The 19,627-nt window shown below is 41.9% G+C and overlaps 4 protein-coding genes across 5 annotated transcripts; 2 read left to right on the forward strand and 2 right to left on the reverse strand.

Annotated features, from left to right (window-relative positions):
- The first annotated feature begins 201 nt into the window (after positions 1–201).
- Positions 202–13,380, forward strand: saga (S-antigen; retina and pineal gland (arrestin) a). 2 transcript variants are annotated; one of them, XM_026374877.1, is made up of 16 exons: positions 202–531; positions 4,647–4,733; positions 5,098–5,158; positions 5,533–5,577; positions 5,863–6,062; positions 6,677–6,736; positions 6,812–6,879; positions 7,006–7,141; positions 7,354–7,438; positions 7,554–7,626; positions 10,187–10,324; positions 10,409–10,486; positions 10,658–10,672; positions 11,770–11,822; positions 12,042–12,051; positions 12,651–13,380. In XM_026374877.1, the coding sequence occupies exons 2-16, from the start codon at positions 4,686–4,688 to the stop codon at positions 12,775–12,777; spliced, it is 1,197 nt and encodes a 398-aa protein (XP_026230662.1). In that variant the 5' UTR covers positions 202–531; positions 4,647–4,685; the 3' UTR covers positions 12,778–13,380. The 2 variants fall into 2 exon arrangements, with proteins under 2 accessions (XP_026230662.1, XP_026230663.1); XM_026374878.1 differs by lacking the exon at positions 202–531 and having other exon boundaries at positions 4,393–4,733.
- LOC113172056 (nuclear factor 7, brain-like) lies at positions 1,393–3,526 on the reverse strand. The gene has a single exon (XM_026374864.1). It carries the CDS (start codon positions 3,286–3,288, stop codon positions 1,858–1,860), a length of 1,431 nt encoding a protein of 476 aa, XP_026230649.1. The 5' UTR covers positions 3,289–3,526; the 3' UTR covers positions 1,393–1,857.
- On the forward strand, positions 8,069–9,972 carry LOC113172058 (nuclear factor 7, brain-like). The gene is given in 2 exon segments (XM_026374866.2): positions 8,069–9,157; positions 9,159–9,972. Coding segments are annotated over 2 exon segments (1,386 nt in total). The 5' UTR covers positions 8,069–8,125; the 3' UTR covers positions 9,513–9,972.
- A 2,145-nt stretch (positions 13,381–15,525) lies between the features above and the next one.
- On the reverse strand, positions 15,526–19,573 carry LOC113171888 (collagen alpha-1(X) chain-like). Its single transcript, XM_026374625.1, has 7 exons — positions 19,508–19,573; positions 19,380–19,406; positions 18,045–18,168; positions 17,784–17,996; positions 17,543–17,623; positions 17,123–17,203; positions 15,526–16,451 (listed from the first exon to the last, which is right to left on the reverse strand). The coding sequence occupies exons 1-7, from the start codon at positions 19,571–19,573 to the stop codon at positions 15,526–15,528; spliced, it is 1,518 nt and encodes a 505-aa protein (XP_026230410.1).
- Between the last annotated feature and the right edge of the window lie 54 nt (positions 19,574–19,627).

Below are 19,627 nucleotides of genomic sequence, written 5' to 3' on the forward strand. Positions count from 1 at the left end.
AGTATCCCGGCCAAGAGGACAGCGTTAGAACAGAGAACGCCGTGTTTGTCATAAACTAAACCATCACACCATCTCCCAGTGAATCATCCCCAGAGTATTGATGACTTTTATAGGCTCTGTACATTGGTTTTGTACTATTGCAAACAAAAAGAATGAACTTTGTGTTCTGAGGATAAACTGTCAATAAAAAAGCTGCTAAAATTAACTCCCCCCTCCCTCTGTCTCTCTTTGTCTCTCTAATCTGGTCCTGTTGTGCTGACTGGGGGAGAACCGGCTTCAATCCTCTCAGCCGGCTCATTCAGGAAGTCTGCGTCTGCCTCTCTGGATGTTGTGTCTTGTCGGGGGGGAGGAGGAAAGTTGCTCTGTGCAGCAGCAGGGTTGGTCAAAGTTCACATCCGGGCCTCCCGATTGGCTGGAGGGGGGCTGAGGCCTTCCCATGACGGACAGCAGGTGTTTACATATAGAGCTTCTCTGATCGACGCTCGTCTCCTCCTCTGATCCAACAAAGCTGCCTTCACATCTGCAACACAGGTGAGTGCTTCTGATTCTAAGAACGTGTGGAGTTTCTTCTGTCTGTTTATGAGAGTTTAAAATGAAAAAATGAGCTTCACAGTGTCCAAACTCTGAACACCTTCAGTGACGATGTCTGGGAATTATCAACGGATAGAAGAGAAATGGAGACAATTGTAATGTTAATGAAGAATTTAAGGGTTTATTGGTATATTGAGTGGTAAAGTCCTAGTGGGCGACATAAATAAATCTGATTTGATCAGAAATTAAAATACGATGAAGATTTTGTTCCTGAAATGAGTTTGATTTGAGTTTTGTACATAGTTGTTGTGTATTATTTTTAGATTAGAATAATCTCTAATAGCCAAAACTATTGTTATTATTCCCAAATAATAAAAGAAGTGGAGTTAGCTTGTTGCTTTGTGTGAGGAGAGGTGAAACCAATCAGAGAAGGTTGAGGTTAACAGGATTAAAAAGCTCAGCTGAGTTAAGTCTCCTCAAATCTCTCGATCGTTTCAATTCAATTAACTCAGCAAAGAGAAATCATTCAGAGACGCAGCACAAATAGACGCAGCTCCATGATGTAATACAATCAAATAATACCCTTCAGTCAGATGTGGAGATGAAGCCGTTCGTGTGTTCAGTCAGTTCAAATTCTCTAATCAAAAAAAAAAAAAAACATCTCTATGACAACATGTTTAAAACTAGAAATTAAAGCTTCCGTGTGTTTAATGCAGCCACGTTAAATAAAGTGTGATCATTCTTATTTTCAGGTGATAAACTAATAAAAACATAATTATAAATTATAAATTGAAATTGCATTATTTTGGTGTCAGGTGTCAAATAACAGCTTCTGTCTCAGACAATAGCACCAATCCAAGAGAGATTTTAAGATTTAATTTCACCCAAAACACTGAAACACTAAACAGCAACTGTGCAAACAAAGTGACTGGGTTGGGAGGAGGCGCTGAGTAACGTTTAGCCACCTGATGAACATGGTTATATTCACACTGCTTCCTCCTTCCTCCTCCTGTTTGAGACAGTTGGTGGCTGTGTGATATTTGCTGCAGCAGCTAGACGTCACTAAACAGCCATTTTTATTTATGTGTAGTTTCTTGCTGCTGTTACAAACAACCTATGAACTCATATTGATCATATTTATCTCATTAAGTTTGCCTTCCCCCAAAAAAAGTGCTCATTATGTTGAATTATTTCTATGATGTTATCGGATTCATTCCTTAATTATATTAGAACAAATTAAAGTTAATAGTCCACAAATGAAATAAGAAAAATCATGATGTAGAAGTCTTCATACTTCACTGGATCCAGTTAAACGAGCTGATTCCTTCAAATCAGTTTAGGTTTCCTTCTCGTCTGAGCTGATCTTTGTACTGAAGCTCTCACTGAAAGCTTCACTGGTAAAATCTTCAGTGTGACGTGTTTCACGGTCCTGAAGTACGGAAACACTCTGTCTGTGAACGTGTCTTTAAAAGTGTAAATGTCTGTGTCCGTGTCCGGATCAAAGAACGTCAGTCGTCCTGCCTCCCAGTTCAGATTCACTCGGATCCTCTTAAGAGTCGTGTTCAGTTGGAAAACACTGGATGAATGCAGAGTGGACTGAGTCTTGTATTTACCATCACGGAACCAGATTGTCCAAAGTCCAGGCCAGAAATGTGCTTTCCTCTGGACCGACTCTGAGAACACACCCAGTTCCCAGTCTGTGCTGTCTCCAACCTCAACAACCCAGCTGTGCATCCCTGATGTGAAGCCCTCAGAGCCCAGGACGGAGCAGGGACACCACTTCAGTCGTTCTGGGTTTTCAGGGAGCTGCTGTTCCCCTTCACATCTCACACTGGTCAGATCTTCAGACAGGATCAGTTCTGGATGAGCAGTGTTTGGATCCAGAACCACAGGAGTGTAGGAGACCACGTCCTTCATCTTGGTCCAGATGTTGAAGCTCAGGTTTCCCAGGTGTTTGACCTGGTCTATCAGAGCTCCTAAGGGCAGCTGTGGATCCTCCAGCAGGGGGCGCTGCTGGACTCTTTCCACTGCAGCCTTGTAGTTGTTGAGGAATGAGACGTCTCCAGCTCTCAGCTCCTCCTCTGTGGCTCTGACGGTGTCTGAAAGAGCTGCTATCTCTCTGCTCAGAGCCTCCATCTTCTCCTTCATCCTCTGACTCTTGTGCTCCTCTTCCTCCCTCAGTGCAGCCATCCTGGCCTCCTCTTCCTCTTCTAGGAACTGGTGAAGCTTCTTGAACTGCTCCTTGATCTGCCTCTCTGTGTGTCGGGCCTGGACCTTAATGTGTTCTGCTGTTTGATCAAACTTCACTTTAGCTTCTTCACAAACCTTCAACTTTTCCTTTAAGGGCTCCAGAGTTTCCTCGAGTTCCTTCCTGTGTTGTCGAGTAACTTCTTCGATGGGTCTGAATCTGTGGTTGATGTGATTTTCTGAATCTCTGCAGATGAGACAAAGCGGCTGCTGATGGTCCAGACAGAAGAGTTTGAGTTTCTCCGAGTGCAGACTGCAGAGACTCTCTGAACATCTCTGATCTGTCTCCTGCAACAAACTCTCACACAGGTTCTTTAAAGCCAGGTTACAGGGAGGTTCACTCTGAAAAGATAGTCTCTTACAAACCGGACAGTCATGGATCAGTTTCTCTGTCCATGAGTTCTGCAGACAGACTTTACAGAAGCTGTGGCTACAGGACAGGATGACAGGATCTTTAAAGATGTCCTGGCAGACAGGACAGCAGAGCTCCTCCTCTAATCTGGAAGACATTTTCTAACACAGCAGCTGAAAATCACTCAGTGTCCTTGTTCCCTCAAAGTTACTTAACCTTACTTCTCTCACAGTCTTTGTTCTTTTCAAACTCCTGTTCAGTGTTTAGAGTTGGCAGCAGGTTGAAGTGGTAGCATCCCAGTATTCCTAGTATTCCCAGTATTCCCTCCTGTAGCTGTCCTCTCTCAGTGCTGGTCTTGTTCTGAAGGTGAATCTTTTCTTAGTGTCTCAGTGTGTTTGTCTCTTCTCAGAATAACAGCCTCTGTTTCCTGCTCTGTCAGCTGAGTCACCTGAGGGGTGGAGTTTGGACACTGCAGTAGATTCTCTACAGCATTTTGTAGTACCTGCTAAAGTAGTTCACTGTTATCTATAGTAGTACTGCAGTGCTTCAGTATCTGGTCTTCGGGAGTCCTTCTGCAGGTGTGTACAGGGACAGATATGTTGAGGCAGCTCAGATAATTAGTTTGATTCAATAATGAATAAATACCAACCAAATAATAATTTAAATAAGCAATCAAAGGTTTTTAAGACGTCATCTATAAAAATAGCAGAGATTCAATCTGGAATCCGTCTTCTTGTAAAACAGCGTTAAACAGGTTGAACAGGTAGAATTCCTTTACTGTCGTCTCTCAACGAGGAAGAAGTCGTTTCCCAGTTTGTCTGAAGTGAGTTCGAGCCTCATCGCTTTGAGGTTTTATTAAATATGTATTGATATCCGTTACAGATGAGGAGTTTTCTAAAGTGACATCCTGCTAATAAAGATCAGTCACAACATTAACTCCACCTGTTTTAATGTTAGGGTGGACATGGGTCAGTGTGGGCCCCAGAACCACCACAGTAATAAAACCACCAGGTGGGTTTGATGTTGTGGTTGATCAGTGTTTATCTTGTGCCTTTAAATCCAGTTCTTACAGGATGGAGGTACTTTAGGAGGAAAGCACTGAACTAAAACAGCAGGTCGGTCTAAAGAGGTCCACATCTACCTCGGATTTCTAAGTCCTGCTCCGTGGAATCAAACCACACTGCTCATGGTCTTAGTGATTTACAGCTTGTGTATGCACTCATTACAAAAACAAGATCATTTACAGCATGTGGAGCTGAATCTGAGTCTTTAGTCCAGTTGGGAGCATGGAGCTGCATTAATTAAAGTTCTTAGTTGGTCCAAGGACCTTTACTTTTATTCTCTTTTCCATGAGATTTAAATTAATATGTGCAGGTAACGTTTTAGACGCTGTGTGATGTCAGATCTCAGCGATTTGAATTTTTACATCCATCACCTTCACCCGGTGAGTTTAGATTGATCCCGTCTTCAGCTTGTTGTTGTTTAAAGATGGTTGTGTCTCTCTTTTTTCTCTCAGGCTCGTCTGACTTCCTGATTCGTCTCGACCTTCAGCAACATGAGTTCAAAAAATGTTGTTTTCAAGAAGATTAGCAAAGACAAGTCGGTGAGTGAAACGTTTCCGAAGTAGCACTGCAGGACCACAAGGTTACTGGTCCTGAAATGGGCCCAGAATGTGAGGTGGAAATCAAGCTCTGATGAACACAGACAACAAACACATTATAGTTAAAGTCCACATCATGATAGCCACTAAATGAAGAAGGGCTTCGCTTCTTAGACGTACTGCTTCTGAATTTAATGGCATATGTCAAGAAAACCTTTGTTGAGATGATTCATCATTCAAATACCAATGTTTAAAAAGGGTTTACTTCTTTATAAATTCATGAATCATATTATTGTAGCTTAGCATTATGTTGGACTGCAGAAACACAGAATGTAAATGTCCCCCTGTGTCTTTATTCGTGCTTCAGGTTGGAGTGTACATGGGGAAAAGAGACTTTGTGGACCGTGTTGACTCCGTGGATCCAGTGGGTGAGTCGGACTAAAATTAAACGTGGACAAACGTGTTATACGTACGGCAGGGACCTCGAAGAGGTTAGATTAAAGGTTAGATTAAAGTCATCAAGAGCTGCTCGTGAGGCTGTGGTGACTCTGCACAATCGACTCCAGAAGTACAAGGCTTTTCTGTTTTACTGAAGACCTTTGGGTTTAGGTTCAGAGTGTCAGCTGGGGACGCCTCAATATGTTGAACAACACAGATTCTAGCTCCTTATGTCTCAGGTGAACGTGTCCTTTTAAATTTCTCTCTCTTCTTGTTTGTAACTAACAGGGTTGAATCAGTGAGATTTCAGTTTCGTTTTGAGCTTGTTGCTGTTATGTAATTACTGTAATTATTGTTCCACTAGATGGCATCATCCTCATTGATCATGAGGCGCTGCAGGGGAGAAAAGGTCAGTAACCTGCACTTCATTCCTGTCATCCATCCCACTACAGATCAGGCTACAGACTCCTTTCACTTGTAAGATTTTTAAATCACTGACAGAATAAAATCCTTTCCAAACACAGTTGGATTTTCCTTTGATTGATTTCAGTATTTCTGAATCTGGTTCCATCTTTTCACTGCAATAATCAGACAGATAAATGGAAAAAGATGAGATAAAATGAGTCCAGTTTATTTCCATGTTGAAGCTAAATGACTTTTTTTACCACCCCCTCGTCTCTCCTCTACCCTCCAGTGTTCGTCACCCTGTCCTGCACCTTTCGCTATGGCAGAGATGATGTGGATGTGATTGGAATCGCGTTCCGCAGGGAGCTGTACCTGTCAACTCGCCAGGTGTACCCACCTCTGCAGGACCGCGAGAAGGGGATCCACAGCAGGACTCAGGCCAGACTGATGCGCAAGCTGGGAGACAACGCTTACCCGTTCTTCTTCGAGGTGAGAGTCTGTTAATGGCAGCTGATCAGAGACTCACAGACTGGATGAAGGTTTTAAACAGCTGCACAAGAAGAGAGACGTACTTCACATACTGTGTGTTCACAGACTGTAGTGAAACTCCAACTGTACGTATTACAGTACTGACACTGGGTGAAAGTAAAAACATACAGTATTTGTTCAGGGAGCAAGATGTTTCAGAGATAATTTTTCAGAGAAATTCATGGCATGAATCTGGAACATGATCAGATGTTTAGGCCACAGTTCAGTATTGATTTCTGCATTTGTCATCCAGTACATAACTATACTTCATTTTGTATTTATTGAGTAGAAACATGTTACAAAACTTCTCTTATTGTGAAGAGGTGCTGTCAACTCACAGATCAGCCCGGCAGCAGTGCAGAGATATGCATTTGTAGTAGTTTTTGATAAGTAAGGAGAGAACTTAGTAAATGGACTACTGAAGGGCATTGACGAGCAGGGAGAGGCCTGGACAGAGAAGAATGGATTGATCTTAACTGTCATTAACATTTGCCTGTTTTAGCTCGTTCATTGTGTGCATGTGCTATAAAACAGAGTTTAAGTAAAGAAGGACTGACTGAGCTGTTTCCCCTCAGTTTCCTGACAACCTGCCTTGCTCAGTGTGTCTGCAGCCAGCACCCCATGATGTCGGCAAGGTAGGATCCTGCTAGCTGCTGATTCTGAACATCAGTACGATGCCCGGCGGTGACTCCTCTTTTCTTCTTCTACAGCAATGTGCAGTGGAGTTTGAGATCAAGGCGTTCAGCGCTGAGAGCCAAGACGCCAAAGTCCGCAAGCGGTGAGTCTCAGCTGATGTTGGCTGGAAGTTTCAGTCTTAAAGCTGAACGATGGCTCAATTTATTTATAGCTCTGAAATAGAGCTAGAACATTGTTTATACGCGTGTTTCTTTTCTTTGTTCAACAGGAGCACAGTGAAGCTGTTGATCAGAAAGGTCCAGTTTGCTCCTGAGAGCGAGGGAGAGGCCCCCTCTGTCGAAACCACCAGAGACTTTCTCATGTCAGACAAACCGCTGCATGTTAAAGCCACTCTGGACAAAGAGGTGAGAGCCTTCATCCATATGAATCTTGAGCTTCTCAAGAATTCACATCAGGAAATCTGAGAGTCTAAAGAACAAAATCAGCCGCATCACTGATAGAACTTATTATTGTATTAATCACTTTAGTCACTTTTAAGGTAGATTACAATCGATTTAAACTACATTAGATGTCTGTAAAGCACTTTCCAAAGGGGCCAATAACTCTCTGGTTTCAGATTTACTACCACGGGGAGCCCATCAAAGTCCACGTCAGCGTCACAAACAACTCCAGCAAAAACATCAAGAACATCATCGTCTCTGGTGATTTTACTGCTCGTCTTATTTTCTGTGTACTCGTGTTTGATAACTGTGTGAAGCTGTTTGACTTTTGCTGCATGTGACCTGTGAGTGACGTTTCTTTGTGTCTTCCCTTCAGTTGATCAGGTTTCCACTGTGGTGTTGTACTCCAATGACAGCTACGTCAAATCTGTGGCCATCGAGGAGTTCGGGTAACTCTCGACACTCACTACACGTCACAGCTTTAAAGAGCTTCACTGATGCAAAATGAAAACATCTGCAGGGACTGATCAGATAAATCTGAAGACACACAGAGAGGAAGATTAAGGAGCAGTTTCACACATAAGTTAAATTAGTTCACAATAAATATTTTGTCCTTCAACAAATCCGGACGCATGTTTCTGAAAAGATAACGATGAATGAGGAACTGTGAGCATCAGGGGTTAAACTCATCCTGCACCGACGTGGCTCCACCCTCTGTCTTGACAAAGAGAAACCAGGAAAATAAATGTTTTCTTTTCAACGCTGAATGTTGGGAGACGGACCAAAAATCAAAGCCATTGTACTGTTACCATAGAAACACCGGCAGTCCTGCTTCTTCAGCCTTCAAAGTCACAAACTGGAGCTTTTCTGAAAGTGAAAGTAAAAGTACTTTTCAGGGGAGTGGACGACTCTGTGTTTGCTGTGTTTTCATCTTCACTCAGAGACAAAATGGCTTCACTGTCAGAGGAGGATCTGCGATGCCCTATTTGCTTGGACATATTTAAGGATCCTGTGCTCTTAACATGCAGCCACAGCTTCTGTGGAGTTTGTCTGCAGATGTTTTGGAAAGAGAGAGTAACCCAAGAGTGTCCAGTATGCAAAAATCTGTCTTTGGGGAAGGAGCTACCCTGTAACCGGGCGTTAAAGAACCTGTGTGAGAGTTTCTTACAGCAGACAGATCCGAGATGTTCAGAGAGTCTCTGCAGTCTGCACTCGGAGAAACTCAAACTCTTCTGTCTGGACCATCAGCAGCCGCTTTGTCTCATCTGCAGAGATTCAGAAAATCACATCAACCACAGATTCAGACCCATCGAAGAAGTTACTCGACAACACAGGAAGGAACTCGAGGAAACTCTGGAGCCCTTAAAGGAGAAGTTGAAGGTTTGTGAAGAAGCTAAAGTGAAGTTTGATCAAACAGCAGAACACATTAAGGTCCAGGCCCGACACACAGAGAGGCAGATCAAGGAGCAGTTCAAGAAGCTTCACCAGTTCCTAGAAGAGGAAGAGGAGGCCAGGATGGCTGCACTGAGGGAGGAAGAGGAGCACAAGAGTCAGAGGATGAAGGAGAAGATGGAGGCTCTGAGCAGAGAGATAGCAGCTCTTTCAGACACCGTCAGAGCCACAGAGGAGGAGCTGAGAGCTGGAGACGTCTCATTCCTCAACAACTACAAGGCTGCAGTGGAAAGAGTCCAGCAGCGCCCCCTGCTGGAGGATCCACAGCTGCCCTCAGGAGCTCTGATAGACCAGGTCAAACACCTGGGAAACCTGAGCTTCAACATCTGGACCAAGATGAAGGACGTGGTCTCCTACACTCCTGTGGTTCTGGATCCAAACACTGCTCATCCAGAACTGATCCTGTCTGAAGATCTGACCAGTGTGAGACGAGGAGAGAAACAGCAGCTTCCTGAAAACCCAGAGAGGTTTAATTTGTACACATCTGTTCTGGGCTCTGAGGGTTTTAACTCAGGGACTCACAGCTGGGATTGTCGAGGTTGGACACAGCACAGACTGGTCCCTGGGTGTGTTAGCAGAGTCGGTGCCGAGGAAGGGAGCCATACTGTCTGGGTTGTGGACTTTGTGGTTCTGTGATGGTTTATACAGAACCCTTTCCACATCCTGTCGATCCTCTGTTCTTGTAATGAAGGAGAAGCCTCAGAGAATCAGAGTAAACGTGAACTGGGAGGAAGGAAAACTGTCGTTCTCCGATCCTGATGCTGACACACACATACACACCTTCACACACACATTCACCCACAGGTTGTTTCCATATTTCTGCACTTGGGCGGAGTTCCAACTGAAGGTTTTACCAGTGACACCTTCAGTGACTGTTGAATGAGGTTTGATGTTTCTCCTGTGTCCTGGACTCTGAAGGATTCAAATCTGGAACTCACAGCTGGGAGACTGAGGTGGGGGACAACACAAGACGGGAACTAGGAGTGTTCTCAGAGTGTGTGGAGAGGAACGGGGACTTATGGTCTGGATTATGGACATTACAGTTACTGTACGAGGTGACGAACCTCCACTTATCTCCCAGAGCAGAGTGAATCTGAACAGATGAGACGTGTCGTTCTTTGATTCTGTTACTAACACACAGATACACACCTTCACACACACACACACACCTTCACAAAGTTTAATTAGTAAAGTAATTTTTAGTTAGTAATTTTATTGTCTTTATGTGCTGAAAGTCACTTCCTGTTCTTTTATATCTAACATATTTTTATTCAGCTGTGCGACATCTTGTAAAACAACATTATTGAATTGGAACATTTCATTTGTCTGAAATTGTGCTTTTGTATTTGTTGTTGTCATTAAAATACAAAAGTGAATTTACTACCTGTTTGTTAGATTTTTTACCAAGACAGTAAATGTATTAAACTTGAATCTGGAAGCTTCCTCACGTCTCACTGTTGAACTAAGCTGAATTCCTGAACCTGACTTTGATCCTGCTCTGTGGACTCATGCTGATCTACGTCTTTGTTGCTGTATCTCTCTCTCTTCATGTCTCAGGGACTCGGTGTCTGCAGGAGCGACCCTGGAGAAAGTCTACACCCTCCTGCCCCTGCTGGCCAACAACAGGGAGAGGAGGGGTATCGCTCTGGACGGGAAGCTGAAGCATGAAGACACCAACCTGGCGTCATCGAGCATGTGAGCAAACAAGTCAGAGACGCAGCCAGAAGCTTTAAACGTGCTGCGTATGGTTCATTTTAAAATGTTGTCCTCGTCTTTCAGTATCAAGGAGGGTGTGCTGAAGGAGGTTCTGGGGATCATGGTTTCATACAGAGTCATGGTGAAGCTCATTGTTGGAGGGTCAGTACCGTGTGTTAAAATTTTAATTCATACAGTTTATTGATTGAGCCTGAGACACAGCAGATTGTGGTGTCGTCATGTTTCCCGTCAGTGTGGTGACATCGAAGTGCTTCATGTCCTTCCTTCCTTTATGTTTTCTGGTTTTCATCTTTGTCTCCGCTGCGCTCACAGGATGATGGGATCAAGGTGAGTCGACTAAATTAATTAACTACAATATTCATGTAAAGTGATCTTGGTACATAACTAATTAAATTAAATAATTAAAACTAAAATTAATTTTATGCAAAATGTATTGTGAAACCTACTGTAGTATTACCACCATCACCAAATCTACTTTTTAACCAGTTCACATATGTTGAACAGACCCAAACCTAATGTTCCAAGCAGGGCAAAGTGAGGACGTACAAAAAAGGTTTATTCTCACCCGGTCCAAAACCAGGGGACTCAGGGAACCAAACATTAATACAAAATGAACTAGTGCTGAGAACAAAGTATCAGACAAGAATGAACAAAACAACACAGGAACCAGGGAAACAAACCAACAGAAGAACCACCTGCACATGAACAATACAAACTAAACCCACAGAGTAACAAGAAGAGCTGCTGAAATGCAAAAACACAAACTAACATACAGAGTAACAACAAAAGTCATCAACGTACTAATGCTAACAAACAGGAACGTGTCATACTAACACGAAATACAAAGTAGAAAACTAAATCTCTGCAAAAGGCAGGAAACCAACTCACAAACAGAAAAACAAGTCCAGAGAAATAAAGATAACAAAAAAGAACAACCTGATGTGTGCGGGGAAGTGAAGTCCAGTCAACCAATGAACACGTGGTGAAATCCAACGAACAAACTAACAAGGTTTAGTCCAGGTGCAAAGAAAGTCCAACAAAGCAGCACTGAGTGGAACACAGGGAGCTGATGAAGGGAGGGGGACAAACAGGGGGAACGAATCCATGATTAACGAGCCGGAGAGTGGAGGGAGAGGAAGTCCATATACGGGCAAACAGGAAGTGACGGGGAGGAGCGTGAGAACAGGTAGAAAAACAAAACCACCGTGACAGGTGACGGGAGGAATGAGAACACCTCAACTGTTTAGTGTTTTGAAACCAGAGGAGTTCATATTGTGTTATACTGTAAAACGATTTCACATCTTTCAACTTAAAATGTTTAGTTACACAGATCCATGTGTTTATTAATATAATTTATTAATATATTATGAAAAAACAGTTTGAAGAAGATATATTAATCCGAAACAAGTTGATTTGTGTTGCAGTGAGGTCGGCCTGGAGGTTCCCTTCAAACTGATGCATCCTAAACCTGATGCAGGTAAGAAAAGTTCACCGTGTGTTTAGTTACAGTTACGGACATGTTTTCACCCTCCACCTGCCAACAACAGTGACCTACATGCAATCAGCCTCTGTACATTACTGAAATAGGAGTTGTTAGTTATTATTTAGACTGAATTGAACAGAATTATTTGTTGTAATAGTTGAGAACCAGCATTTGGACTGAATCAAACTGTCATTTCTTTATTGCTGTCAACAGTGAGAGAGAGGTAAGATCTGAGCTCTTCAAGTGACAATGAATGAATGTTTGTGCTGTGTCGGCAGATCACACGCTGTTTGTTGTGCCTGGGGATGAACATGTTTATTGTGACACCTGGTGTAAATGTCCTTTGTCTGGTGCATTCAGAGATGAGATCATGTTCCCAGATAAATTATCACTTCATCTCTTTTATGGCTTTCAATCCTCTGCCAGCTCCTGTTTACATCCCCGTGTCTCAATAGTCCAGCTGATCTGAGTTAAGGTCTCTGCTTAGATGAAGCTCCTCACGATGTAGCTGAGATCTTTCCAGGTCCAAAACCTGAAATGGGCTCATTAAAAACCAAGAACCAGAGAACACAAACACCAGCAGCTGTCAGTTAATTAAAACGAGTAACATTCAGATCCACTCAGGTGTTGGACATATTGAGATCTCAGTAGTAAAATCAGTGAAGTGAAGCCCTTTATTCTTTATTCTGTAGTTTTCTCTCCTCCTACTTTGCACAATGAGAGTTAAACCCGACCTGCTCTGTATTCTTCTACACATTATTAATCCCAGTTATATTTATAACATTATAAATGGTTTCTCTGTGACCCTGCTGTAATCTGCAGTGAGATTGAAGAGGAGATGATTTTCCATGAGTTCAAACGCTCCTACCTGAAGGGGATGATGGCCGATGACGACGACGAAGAGGGAAACGTGTCGGGTGGTGACGAAGCAGCGCCCAAAGAGAAGTAGAAGAGAGAGTCAACAGACGGAGACAGTCGGGGTCACTCACAGTCTGCGCTAGAAACACTGGGTTTAGTTCGAGGACCTTCTCTTTGATTTAGCATGTTCCACTATAACATGGTGTTTCAGGTCACTGCACATCATTTTCTAAAGAGAAGCACGTTGGAGTTCAGAGCTCTGACAACATTTGCTTAACAATGTGCAAAATCACAGATAAAGTCCTTGAATTAATAAAGTGTCATTAGTGACAGATTGTGTTTTGACTGTTTTAATGGAAGAAAATAACAAGCTATGCTAAAACGTAGATTTACTGAATTTATGTTAGTCTTTGATGTGATAATAATCTTAGAACTGCCGGAGCTTTTTATTAGATCCTATCAGTGTGGAAACCATCCAACAAAGAGATTTGACATCAGTTCCTGAGCTGAGTTTCAGTTTCACTCGACTCTGGAGGAAAAGTTCTGACTTATTCTCAGCTCGAGTGACTCGATGGAAAAAACGCTGCTGATTCATTGGAGAGATATTTAGATAGAAAGCTGAACATCGGTGGGATTTGAATAAGGTGTGGTGATCTGTACAGTGTGAACTCTGCAAAATAAAAGATGATTGATGCGTTCTTGTATTAGCTGTTCTTAAACTGGAGGTCAGGGCACATTGTTCACTGCACACTACAACGGACAAAGACGACGGGGTGTCGTTGGTTTTATTCGCTTCAAAAAATATGTTTATGTTTCAATGTTTTTTTTTTTTTCATTTACAATTTAAATTTTAGGACTTTTAACTAAATCATCGAACAAATATCCCAAAATCTGAAGAAAAGAGTCAAACACGGGCCTCAGGAGAAGGTTTTAATTTCAGATTATAAATGAACAAAGACAATGATTTATCCCTGTTATGGGGTGAAAACAGCACAGGGAATTTAAAAAATTAAAAATGAAAAGATGTTATTTCATTATTTAAAACAAGGGGGCAAAGTTGTTTTTTCTTATTTTATGAGTAAATTCAAGTGTTTTCATTGATTATATGTTGCATAAATTCATAAACTTCAAAAATGCACCTTAAACATCTTAACAAGTTGTGTGACCGTCACATTTCCTTCAGGATTTTCTTTAAAACTAATATAAATTAAACAATTCCACGTGTTCTCCGTGCAGTTCAGTGTTTTATTTGACTTGAGAACAGGTGAAATATTTTCACTCAGCCGACACATTTCTTCATGTTTTAAACCCATATTTACCTGACTGACTAGTAAAGCTTGAGATTTTTTTAGCAGTCTTGTAGTATGATCCTCAAAACACCTCCGAACAGCACAGAGCTTCATCTGTACATGTCTCAGTGTGTCTGCATCCCTCATTTGTCTGTCCTCATGTTTCCTTCACAGTGTTTCCTTCACAGTGTCCCTTCTTCCTCTCCCTCTCCTTCTTCTAGTGCAGGCAGCTGATTCTCTCAGGGATTTTAAAATCAATTAAGTTTTACAGTCTCTAAATCGACTTCTCACATGTACTTGGCTTCCAAAATTCTAACTGAGTTTCTGTTTCAACAGTTAAATAATGAAACAAAACACCAAAATAGAAGCTTTATATTAGTAATGACACTTCTAGTCTGACAACTTGTTGTAGTTTGGTCAGTATATGTTTATCCCAGAATGACTCATCTGGAGCTCAGGCTGAATTGGAAATTTGTCTAAATACTTTTGTCAAGTTCAAATAAAAACCAAATAACTTTCAGTTGAATTCAGCTGTCACTGCTGGGTTCTTCTGATTCTAAAGCTGTTACTAGCAGAGCTAACTTAAAGATGTGTTAGATAAAACAAGAAATACTTTCTGATCATTGATTCATCCAGAATGTGTTAGAAGTCTGTCTGTTGTCATTTTCTCTAAAAATACTGTACAGTATGTTCAATAAGCAGGGTCTGCTACAAACTCTACTTCAGACTTCATTGTTATCTGAAATTAAATATCAGAGAATGTGTGATCAAAGCGGGAGATTGGTTGCAATACAATTTCTATTGTCAAGCATTAAAATGTATAGATAATCAATTTCTGAGGAGGCAAAGTGATAAAAGCTCTAATCTAATCCACAGCAAACTGATCTCAACCATAAAAATAAATTTACTCTGATGATAATAAGTTTGTTTTAAACCATTAAAGCAGCTCTGAACTTCTACAGCCAACTCAGAAAGTCTGCAGGAAGCTCTCTGATTTATTAAACTAATGCATGATCACATGTAAAGTCAAGCTGGCATGTGTAAGCCTACATCCATTAATAATTAATATGCATCTGAGTGCTGAATCATTGCAGTGAATTCATCTCTGCGTTTAAAGGAGGGGTATTTTCCTGCTGGATTTCTGAATCTTCTGTTTCAAAATTTAGTTGTGAAACGCTTAGCCTTAAAAGACACAAAATAAATGTTAGTATTAGTGACTGTATTTTTATACAACATGTAGTGGTGGATAAAGGGCAGACAAATGTTTTTCCTGCTCTAGAAGACATATTTTAATAAGGAGTAAATTAACTAAACTCGATAGATGGACAAATTCAGATATTGATGTGGTGATGTGAACTCAGAGGATCACCGCAGTCCGTTGGATTCAGTTGATTAGAGTGGAGACCAACAGACTGGCATTGAGTCCAACATGCTTTGTTTTCTTTACTGCTTCCCTAGAATACCCCCCCTTTAAAATGTGCAGTTATAAATACACAGTGTTTGATTTGGTGTGCGTGGAAGCTCCATCTACTCATGTGTGACCGAATGAGTTACGGTATTGTAGGGGGTGTTGCGGGGCCTTCAGGACCATCCCAACTAAAATCTCCTTCCTGATACTCCTTCGGAGGCTCAAAATCTCGACCCAAGGGAAAATCGCAGGTATCAGGGTACAGCAGGTAGCCAGAAAACGTGCTGCTGCTCTCAGCGTCGGTGTAAATGCCGTTGGTGACAGCGTTTTTTACCTGGAGCCACAACTGGTCTCCTCTAAAGAGGTGGAGGACAACACTTTGGCTGGCAGTGGCTTGGTTGTTTGCTTCTGTTGTTCTGATTACAGGGAAGAGGTTTCGAAACAGCCCAACCTTAAGTGGTTTGTTAGCAACAGCCAAGTGGAAGCTGAAAATGTAGGTGCCGTTGACGGGGGCTGTGTAGATGCCAATCATTGGGTTGTAATTTCCTTGAAGGTTATAAATGACATTCATGAAAGGAATGGGTTGGTTTTCAGTAGGAAATGATGTGACTGTAGCTGCAGAGAATGCTGACTGGATGGTTGGGGAGCAGGGTCCAGGTGGCCCTACGGGACCAATGGTGCCCACGTTGCCTTTTAGCCCAATGGGTCCCTGGACACCTTGACCACCGGTGTCACCCTTTTCCCCTTTATCCCCCTTTTCTCCCGGTTTACCATCAGTGCCGTTCGCCCCATCAGTGCACTTACACACACCCTTCTCACCTTGATCACCCTTCTGGCCATCTACCCCAGGGTCGCCAGGTCTACCCATGTCACCCTTATCACCCTTAAGACCTTTGGTTCCCACAGGTCCCTCTACACCAGGTAAGCCTCGAGCTCCAGCTGGTCCAGGGGGACCTTGAAGACCTGGTGGCCCCTGGATAGTTTCACATGACGCAGGGCATGTGCCGGTTTCACCTTGAGGGCCCTGTGGACCTGGGGGCCCCAACAGTCCTTCATCCCCTTTTTCTCCTGGAAACACAAACATACATATACATTTATTTTACAGACATCTTAACGTCCGGATGTTTTTTTAAATGATCCAAACTCAAACACAAAGTTAGAGTCATATTTCTTTCTTTGCCCCATTTTTCTCCATAGTCTGTGTAAAGGATTAGAGCAGCTGAAATTCAGGCGCTTGTTTCAGCAATTTAACTGTAGTGCTGTAATTCCAATAACTGAAACTCAGTTTGTTTGTTATTTGTTTGTTGTAACTATCCTTTGTCTCTTTGGTACACTTGCACACAGTTGTTCCAGGTTGGTTCAATCCTCTGTGGATTTTGTTTGTCTCAGTGTTTTCTCTTCATGGATTTCCAGATTGAATCCAAGATGTTGAGATCAAGAGTGATATAAAGTGCTGCAGGACTCCTTGTTCCACCTGTCTCTAATGGTGCTCTAGGTCTTTATGACTGACTCATGATTGTCCTTGTGGCCATCAAGGTTTTTAACATTAATGAGGCAACAAAGATGTGACAAGCTTGGATTCTGCTGCTGAAGTAGAACCTTTTCTCTTCTCTGCTGCTCATTTCTCCTTTACTCCATCGGAGAAGGCAAAGATTCAGAACAGACTCATTTTAGTCGACTCTTAAATAAATGCATGCGTTGGCCCCAATACCAGTTTACCTAGAGTGAGCTCAACAGACCTTTGAAGCCTCGCTCGCCCTTTGTCCCATTGAAACCAACAGGTCCATGCTGCCCTTTGTCCCCCATGTCTCCTTTCTGACCTGTAGCAACAGACAAAGACATAAATGACCACACAATGCAAATAGATACGAGAGGTGATCTGCTGAGATGGAATAAACACATCTCTGTGCTAAACTACAGATTGAACTGATATGCTGTTACATGATATATCTTCTCATGTATTACTGCAGTATTACCTATTCCCTGTAATGTTTTTGTGGTATTTTGTACACAGGACTGAGCTTTAATGACGATCATGATGTGCAGTATCTTGTCCACCCTCATCACTAGACCATCTACAGTGACATTATTAAGTAAAACTCCAGGTGTAAATAACTAAAACTGCAACAACAGGACTGAGTAACTCATTTTGAACTCACCCTTTATTCCAGGAGAGCCTGTGAATCCTGGTCGACCTTTGAAACCAGTCATTCCTCTTATTCCAGGACTCCCTGGTAAACCTGATCAAACATTACAGTCAGCGACTTCCACACTTTGAAGTGATCAAACATTAAACATGAAGTCTTAAAGTCTTGTTGCTTTCTGAACAACAGTTTCTAACACTTTTACAATACAATACAGAGACTGAGTTAATTAAGTAATTTAAAGTGGTCTACATGCCTGGAGGACCCCGGTCCCCGCGGTCTCCTTTGGGCCCGGCAGTGCCTTTACAGTGCCAACAGATGCAGAAAAATGGAATCTGGTCGATAGGTGGTGGCACTGGTGCATTCATCAGCAAGTCGCAGATCGCAGTATCAGGTACGGGGGGTACCATTGGGTCGGGGGTCCCAAATGCCCGGTTGTAACCGCCACCACTGGGTGGCCATGCCTCTCCTGTGTGTGGAAACGGGGACTGTGTAGTGTTAGATGAATTACCCCAACCTGAGGGGAACCAGTCCGGTGGGGACGAAGGTTCTTCGTCTCCTGTGCCCTCCACATCGTTGGGCACCGTCATGAATGAGCAGAGGGAGGGAAGGATGAAGAGTCCAAGGAGTCTCAACAACATCTGGAGGAAACAGGTCAAATATTGTTATTGTTCTTATTTTATGAATGAGTGAAATCAACTTGAGTTTGTTTCAGGAATTCTCCACAACCCAGTGTCACATTTTTTACATTTAGTCAAATACTGAAACTAAATACATGTAGTGAGTTATCTGTGCTGTAAGAAGTGATTCTACTTTTATTTCACCACCATTCAGAAGTAAATTTCATATTTTACTCCATGTATCTGACAGCTTTAGTTACTTTGCATAAACTAAAACAGAATCTCTACATCTCTAAAATAATAAACTAATAAATGTTGTTATATTGGAATGGATGAAGCAGTACTTTTGGTGCTTTAAATACATTTTCATGCTAATATAATAATAGTCTCACTTTAGAAAAGAACTTGTCATGTTAGATTTTTGCAGTACTTTTATTTATGAAGCACATGTGAAAACAAATCTGGACTAGGGCTGTGTGTACATTATCTAGTTCTTTTAACAGTAGCTCAGGTCATTTTCTTTGTAGAGTACCTTTTAGGCAGAGAAGACTTTAGCTAATAACTAAGCACAGACTAACACAAACATAGATGAACTCCAGTTGTTAGGATGACTGCTTCCCAAAGCACTTTATTCGTGACATAATGTTTCTACCTTCGAATGTGGCCGAGCAGTTGATCTGTTTAATCGATCAAAGACACATGAAGTGAAATGTCAAAGAAATGTATTAAAGCTAATGTGGATTTTACACTGATTTGAGACAGTTGACCTTCCTACTGTAGACAGCAGATAGAAAACTGCAATTATTTCATCTTGTCTGTCAGGCTGTTGTACCTTTATCCTCCTTTGGTGTCAACTAACACAATAAAAAAATTATTCTCCTAAACCCACCTGGTTTTACAGGCATCTCTCCCTCTCCCAAACGTTCCTCCTATTTCACTGTAAAATTGTTATGTGCTGACTATAAAGAAGTAGATTCAATGTAAACGTAATTATCTTTTAATCTAATTAAAAGCCTGATCTGCAATGACTACAATTACAGTAGAGAACAATAATAAAAATAAGTAATGATTAAATAATTTGAAGCTTTTTTTATGCAAAACTTTTTGAAACATGCTGTTGGCAAACACAACAAGTGTAAACTGGAACTGGAAAAAAAAACCTCGACCATATTTCAGTCCGTCTGCGCTGCACCTACATTTCAGAATAATATGAATAAAAGAACAAAACTCACCGCTCTGTCCGATGTGTGCAGCATCACCTGGAGAGGGATTTTTGGGAAGATGAGCAGGATTGAGGAGGCTTTGATATATTTATAATCCTCACCCCCCAAAAAAAAACTTCTTTCAAGCTCTGTCTCACCTGCTGGGCTGGAAAACAAAAGCTGGGGATAGAGGGAGGCGAGAGGGGGAGGAGACATGTCTTCATTGTGTAACTGAGGAAGAACTGGGCCTACATGCGACATGACCTCTAAATAAAATA

Source organism: Anabas testudineus, chromosome 17 (assembly GCF_900324465.2).
Source record: "Anabas testudineus chromosome 17, fAnaTes1.2, whole genome shotgun sequence".
Lineage (NCBI taxonomy): Eukaryota > Metazoa > Chordata > Actinopteri > Anabantiformes > Anabantidae > Anabas > Anabas testudineus.